Raw genomic sequence first — 7,888 nt, 5'->3', positions numbered from 1 at the left:
TGTAACTTTTCTTTCTCTCTCTTTGCTTTTCTCTCTCTTCTCTCTCTCTCTCTCTCTCTCTCTCTCTCTCTCTCTCTCTCTCTCTTCTTTGATTTAACTTTCCTCTCTCTCTTTGCTTTTATCTCTCTCTCTCTCTCTCTCTCTCTCTCTCTCTCTCTCTCTCTCTCTCTCTCTCTCTCTTCTTCTTCTTCTTCTTCTTCTTCACTCTCATTTCTATTTCTATATCTTGGATAAAAAAGTAAAACCACACTTTCCCCCCCTCCCCCAAGGCTTACCGTGACCTCCCCGGGGTCCTGATGAGTATGAAGAATGAACCGAGTATTTATGTACTTCCTAGAGAATGGGCAGAAGTTGATTAATCTCTCTCCAACGTACCAGCCATCGTCAATGATAAGGTCGCCCAGAACGTCATCATGCCAGAGCCTCGTATCGTGGTCTGTGAAATAAGACAATAGAGAAATTCATGGATTTTTTTTATCATGGGTTATGGAAAAACATTTATTTATTTACTTAATCAATGCATCTAATAGGGCGTTGATGAATTCAGTACATATGTCTCTTCTCTGTGCCGTCTCTCTGAGCTCAACCCAATTCTCTGATCCAGCCTCCCTTAGTATTGTCATCAGCCACGTCTAAAGCTTTAAAGGCCACTCATGAAGGGCAGAGGCAAGGGACAGTGACATTGCCCTATCAAGAAGAACAATGCCCTAGAGACTGACCCTATATCATGTGATCAGCGCCCAAGACCCCTCTTCACCCAAGTTAGGACCAGGGAGGGCCAGGCAATGGCTGCTGGTGACTCAAGAGATAGATACGTTCCTGACTGGTGATCGCTAGACTGGGGTTCGTGTCCCGCTCAAAGTCGTTAGTTACTTTATAGTGTACAACCTCGCCATTCTTATGAGCTAAGGATGGGATGTTTAGGGGAGCCCTAAAGGTCTACTTGCTGAGTCATCAGCAACCTTTGCCTGGCCCTCCCTGGTCCTAGCTTGGGTGAAGAGGGGGCATAGGCGCTGATCATATTTAATATGATCAGTCTCTAGGGCATTGTCCCGCTGACGAGTGCAATGTCACTGTCCCTTGCCTTTGCCATTCATGTGCGACCTTTAAATCACGTCCTCTCCTGTCCAGCGGCTTCCATTTAGTTGCATTCTGGACTAAGTCATCCTTCCTTTTTAAAATATGCCCCCATTCATCTCCATCTTGATAATCTAACCATGTCGTTTGATTTTGAATTTTAAAAAAGTTCTGAGACATGATTCCACCTCACGAAAGAACAAAAAACACGTATTTAAAAAAGCTTGAACTCTCCAACAATAATGACTTATGAATGTAAAATGTTAGTACTGTGATCTCCCATTCTAGGTGTGGCCATCGTTTTGACGTTGTGCCCATGAGTGGGTGTGCAAAGACGATACTTTTTGTAAAGTTAAACAACTTTTTATTTCAGTCTTAATGTCCATCTATTATCTGTCATTTTCATTATATGTCCTGCCCATGTCCATTTTATTTTTACATACTTGTTAGAATATCCGCTACCTCCCAATAAATTTACTCTCAGTAATATATAGAATGTTTACAAAGATCATATTAGGCAGAATAGAAAGGCAACTAGACTTTAATCAACCAAGAGAGCAAGCAGGGTTTAGAAGCAGGTATTCAACAACATATCATATCCATCTAATTAACCAGTTAATGGAGAAATCAACAGAATATGACAAACCCCAATGGATGGCATTCATAGACTATGAGAGAGCTTTTGATTCTGTCAAAACTTCAGCAGTAATGAAAGCATTTCAAAAACTAGGAATAAATGAATCAAGTTAGAACACTTGAAAATATATATACGGCAAGTATAGCAGTCCTATAACTACATAAAGATAGCGAGAAATTTTCATTTGAGAAAATTGTTAGACAGGGAGACCTCATCTCTCCTAAATTATTCACAGAGTCCTTAAAGGATTTTTTAAAGAATTGAGATAGGGAAAATGTAGCAGTTAACATTAATAGGAAATATCTTAACAACTTAAGATTAAGATTTGCACATGACACAGTTCTATTTAATTAATCATGGGAGGAATTGCAAAAGATGATAGAAGAGTTGAATAGAGAAAGCAGATATGTAGGACTGAAAATTAATATGAGTAAAACTAAGATAACTTTCAAATGGAAATGCAGAGGCAACACATGGGGGTTCTGGATGAACCTCTAAAGCTTATTTATGAGTATATATGCATAACTCAAACACTGTTTGCTCAGGACATGAGACCGAAATTAAAAGCTGGATAAGCATGAAATGGAGAGTTTTTGGTAAACAAAATTAGGTTATGAAAAGCAAAGTGCCATTGAAGTGTACTTGAACACATGGTTCCAGCAATACTAACTTATGCATCAGAAACTTGGATTCTTACTGAAGCCTTAGAATATAGGCTATTAACAACTCAAATAATGAAAAGACTAATGATGGGAATAACACTAAGAGACATAAAAAGAGCAATATGGATATTATAGCAAACTAAAGTAGAGAATATTCTACAACATGCAAGAAAACGAAATGGACTTGGCCAGTACATAATATAATGGGAATAACAGAAAATAGATGGACATTAAGCATAACAGAATAGGTCCCCAGAGATTGCAAAAGAAGCAGGGGAAGGAAGAGAAGACGATAGATTGAAGAGCTAAAACAATTTTTGGTATAGGCTGGCATAGAAAGACCATAAACAAACGCAAGTGGAAGGACATGTCTAAGGCCTTTGTCCTGCAGTTGATAAGTCACGGCCGATGATGATGATGATATCATTTATATACAGGCTGTTAAATCATGAGGTTGATTGCACTTAAATCCTAATAACTTGGTGAAAATAAGCCTTTATGAAATAAAAATGAGAACAAACAAATAAAGACATCGTAAATGACATACAGTAGTGGTAAAAATTGAATTTCCAAGGTCGCTTTATCGAGAGTTACGTAAGGAAAGTAGAGAAGTAGTAGTAGTATTTAGGGAAAAGTCAATGGTAGGTGGGAACTGTAGATAAGGTGAGAGACCAACCTAATGTTGTCTTCGACTGAGGCTACTTTCCTCTTGGTTAAGGTAGAAGAGACTCTTTAGCTATGGTAAGCAGCTCTTCTAGGAGAAGAACACTCCAAAATCAAACCATTGTTCTGTAGTCTTGGGTAATGCCATAGCCTCTGTACTATGGTCTTCCACTGTCTTGGGTTAGAGTTCTCTTGCTTGAGGGTAACACTCGGGCACACTACTCTATCTTATTTCTCTTCTTGTTTTGTTAAAGTTTTTTATAGTTTATATACGAAATATTTATTTTAGTGTTGTTACTGTTCTTACAATGTTTTATTTTTCCTTGTTTCCTTTCCTCACTGGGCTATTTTCCCTGTTGGGACCCATGGGCTTATAGCATTCTGCTTTTCCAACTAGGGTAGTAGCTTAGCAAGTAATAATAATAATGATAATAAAGGGATTAGATAAAAAGCTTGAAATGAATTAACTTAGCAACAGTTTCAGTCTAAGCCAGAAAGTTTAGCTTACTTAATCTGTTACGAGATTAATGTTTAAAGGTAACTCATGAATGACAGAAGCAAGGGATAATGACAATTCCTTAGAGACTGACTCTATATACATTTAATCAGCGCCCCAAGCTAGGATCAGGAAGAGTCAGGCAATGACTGTTGATGACTCAGCAGTTAGACTTATGGGCTCCCCCAACCCTCCACCTTTAGCTAGCAAGGGCGGTGAGGTTACAGACACTACAAAAAACTATCGAGCTTGAGCGGGACTCGAACCCAAGTCTGGTAGATCGTTAGCAGGGACTTTTCCAATAGGCCACCACAACCTATTATTCTATTTGGACGAATGTTAATAGAATACGAAAAAAAAATTGAAATCCGATCTTGAAATCCCATCAAAACCAGTTTAATTAGGGCAAAAATCCATAAAAATTCATGGAAATCCTCCATATGTTTTAAGATTACATTGTAACAAAATTACTAACACAGTAAATACGCAACAGAGATAAAGAAAACACTTACTTTCTTTACTGCTATTTACAGTGACGCAATTATCTCCGTTCTGGAATCCGCTGGAAAGCTTCCAGAGTGGCACCGCTGCGTTCAAATGCACTCCTAGTGCCAGGAGAACAACACTGGCAAAAAACAGCCGCATTGTAGTAATTATGTTCTCTGCAATCGCGTGCAGCAACACAGACTACTATAGCTCTCTTTGGGATATGACGTCGGGCTCAAACTGTTAGCTGTTATATACCATCTGGTTAAAAAAAAAGGGGGGGATCTTCTTTATCTTTGTCCTTCTCTATCTCTGAAGGAGATTTTTTTATATCTATTCTCTAGCCTCTTCCCTTTCTTTCTTATTCGTGTTTGTTGAGGTACTGATGGAAGAAGGGTAACGCGAATAAGATAGAGGTTCATCATTGAATGGAATGATGACCCTTTCTCTAACACGAATACGAGAGAGGGTCATCATTAAATGGAGTGATGACCCTTTCTCTTATTCGTGAAACCCTTCTTCTATCAGTAACTCAACAAACCCGTGAGATACTACCGCTATAGAGAGCTATGGGGTCCTTTGACTGGTCATACAGTACTCCATTGGATTCTTCTCTCTGGCTACGGTTCATTTTCCCTTTGCCTACTCATACACCGAATAGTCTGCCCTATTCTTTAAATATTCTCCTCTGTCCTCATACACCTGACAACACTGAGATTACCAAACAACTCTTCTTCACATAAGGGGTTACTGCACTATCATTGTTCAGTGACCACTTTCACCTAGGTATGGGTAGAAGAGGCTCTTTTGCTAAGGTAAGCAGCTCTTCTAGGAGAAGGACATTCCAAAGTCAAACCATTGTTCTCTGGTTTGGGTAGTGCCATAGCTTCTGTACCATGGTCATCCACTGTCTTGGATTAAAGTTCTTTTGCTTGAGGGTACACTCGGGCACGCTGTTCTGTCTTGTTTCTCTTCCAATTGTTTTGTTAATGTTTTTACAGTTTATATAGGGGATATTTATTTTAATGTTGTTACTCTTAAAAAAAAATATTTTTCCTTGTTTCCTTTCCTCACAGGGCTATTTTCCCTGTTGGAGCACATGGGCTTATAGCATCCTGCTTTTCCAACTAGGGTTGTAGCTTAGCAAATAATAATAATAATAATAATAATAATAATAATAATAACAACAATAATAATAATTAATAATAATAATAATTAATAATTAATAATAATTGATAATTAATAATAAATAATCAATATTCAATAATCAACAATTAATAATTAATAATCTTAAAAGATAATCGATGAAAATGTACTTCCTTGGGACGAGAGTTTGCACAAGATGGAAGTTAATGGCACCTTATATGATATCAAGGGGTACAGGATGTAGTTAAGGCTTCGTATAGAGGTCATATGGTGTGTTTGAATCTTTATATATTATATTTCTATTAAAAATCTCCCTCCTTGATTCAGTAAATCATATGTTAAATGTAGGAGTGACTACCACCATTTATTTTTATGAAGCCACACGCACCTCTTGTAAAGGGGAAACACCTTTCCCTTCCAAAAGTTTTTTTTTTTTTTTTCATTTACTAGTGTACGCGACCCGTCAATTTGTCGGATAAATGTTTAGATGGATATGCATACACACACGCAACCCCCTTTCACCAGAGTATGATTACTCTCTCTCTCTCTCTCTCTCTCTCTCTCTCTCTCTCTCTCTCTCTCTCTCTCTCTCTCTCTCTCTCTCTCTTCCTCCTACTTGAGCGATGGGGAGAACTGAGTACGTATGACAGAAAAGAAATGTATATATATATATATATATATATATATATATATATATATATATATATGTATATATATATATATATATATATATATATATATATATATATATATATAGGTAGATAGATAGATAGATAGGCACTTTATTATTATTAATAATATTATTATTATTATTATTAATTGGTAAGCTACAACCCTAGTTGGATAAGCAAGATGCTATAAGCCCAGCGGCCCCAGCAGGGAAAATAGCCCAGTAAGGTAAGGAAACAAGGAAAAATTAAATATTTTAGAAACAGTAACATTAAGATAAATGTTTCCAATATAAACTATAAATATAAATACTTTAACAAAACAAGAGGAAGAGAAATTAGATAGAATAGTGTGCCCGAGCGTATCCCCAAGCAAGACAACTCTAACCCAAGGCAGTGGAAGACCATGGTACTGAGGCTATGGCACTACCCAAAACTAGAGAACATGGTTTTATTTTGGGGTGTCCTTCTCCTAGAAGAGCTGCTTACCATAGCTAAAGAGTTTCTTCTACCGTTACCAAGAGGAAAGTAGCCACTGAACAATTGCAAGTGCAGTAGTTAACCCCTTGGATGAAGAAGAATTGTTTGGTAATCTCAGCGTCGTCGGGTGTTTGAGAACAGAGGAGAATCTGAAAAGAATAGGCCAGTCTATTCGGTGTATGTGTAGGCAAAGGGAAATACCCGTAACCAGAGAGAAGGATCCAATGTACTACTGTCTTTATTATACAGGGGAGATGTTTTTTATGTATCAAATAGGTTTTATTAGTGAGGGAAAATATACAATTTACAAAATTTCTCAAGCAAACACCCCATACCCGCATTAATTGATATAGAAAAATATACTTGTCCATGTTCAATCTTTAACTTATATATAGTTATACTGCGTAAAATTTCTTCACAAGTTGTTAACTTATTATTTCGTTCATCATGCAAATTTCTCACTCTGTTCAACATAAAAGAAAATTATATGATACTTAAGCACTCCTTATCTCATTTTTTTTTTTCTGACGTTCATGAATTATTTGTACTAATGCAGAGCTCCGACTGAGAAGCCGAAAAGATTCATGTGAAATGACATATGTTTAGTTACAAAACCCTCATTGTTTTCAAATGCTATAATATTATTATTATTATTATTATTTTTATTATTACTTGCTAAGTTTCAAACCTAGTTGGAAGAGTAGGATGCTATAAGCCCAAGGTTTCCAACAGTGAAAATATCTCAGTGAGGAAATGAAATAAGGAAATAAACTACAAGAGAAATAATGAACAATGTACAATACTTTAGGAACAGTAACAACATTAAAATAGGTCTTCCCTCTATAGTCTATAAAAATAAAAACAAAAACCAAGAGGAAGAGAAATAAGATAGAAAAGTGTGCCCGAGTGTACCCTCAAGCAAGAGAACTCTACCTAAAGACAGTAGAAGACATAGGATGTAAGAAAAGTGCAACATTAGCATTGAGCAATTCTGGAAAATATTATAAGACCTAACATTGCACAGCTTACATTATTAGACACTTTCCATCATTGACTTCTTCATCTGAAATTATAAATATCGTTGTGAAAAAAAAAAAAGATACTTTAGGTTCTCCTATACGCGTAAATCTATTAAAACTGCGTTATCCATCCGCGTGAATTTTTATTTTAATTGTTTCAGGAAGAAAAATAAAGGATGAAAGTCCTTGAGATAATTCAATAAGGCAGCTGTGAGAATCCAAGGCAAGATAGTACATCCTCCTTTATCACTAGATTATTTCTGAACCCTCTTAAAAGCAGGCAATATTGAAACCTGATTTCCGCGTGTCGTTGAATTTATATTCTAAACCCCTTTGACAGCTGGCAAATTTTAAGGCGTCAGCTCCAGGAATCACTGAGTTTTATTTTGAAACCCCCTACAACCGGGTAACTCTGGGAGTCATTAAATATTTACTCTGAACTTCCTTAAAAGTGGGCAGTTTTGAGGCATTAGCTCTGGTAATCATTGAATTTTCACTCTTAACCCACTTAAAAACAAACAGTTTTGAGGTATCAGCTCTGGTGATCATTGAAT

At 36.7% G+C, this 7,888-nt stretch overlaps 1 protein-coding gene across 1 annotated transcript in view; it reads right to left on the bottom strand.

Moving 5' to 3' along the window:
• LOC137650490 (pancreatic triacylglycerol lipase-like) overlaps positions 1–4,257 on the bottom strand; it is an 11,518-nt gene extending 7,261 nt beyond the window's left edge. The window contains exons 1-2 of the mRNA XM_068383721.1: positions 4,048–4,257; positions 276–436 (exon numbers count right to left, since the gene is read on the bottom strand). Of these exons, the coding sequence (XP_068239822.1) occupies positions 276–436; positions 4,048–4,180 (294 nt within the window). The 5' untranslated portion in view covers positions 4,181–4,257. The remainder of the gene's footprint in view (positions 1–275; positions 437–4,047) is intronic.
• Positions 4,258–7,888: the final 3,631 nt, after the last annotated feature.

Source organism: Palaemon carinicauda, chromosome 1 (genome assembly GCF_036898095.1).
Source record: "Palaemon carinicauda isolate YSFRI2023 chromosome 1, ASM3689809v2, whole genome shotgun sequence".
Classification (NCBI taxonomy): Eukaryota; Metazoa; Arthropoda; class Malacostraca; order Decapoda; family Palaemonidae; genus Palaemon; species Palaemon carinicauda.
This window is presented reverse-complemented; position numbering and strand designations above follow the sequence as displayed.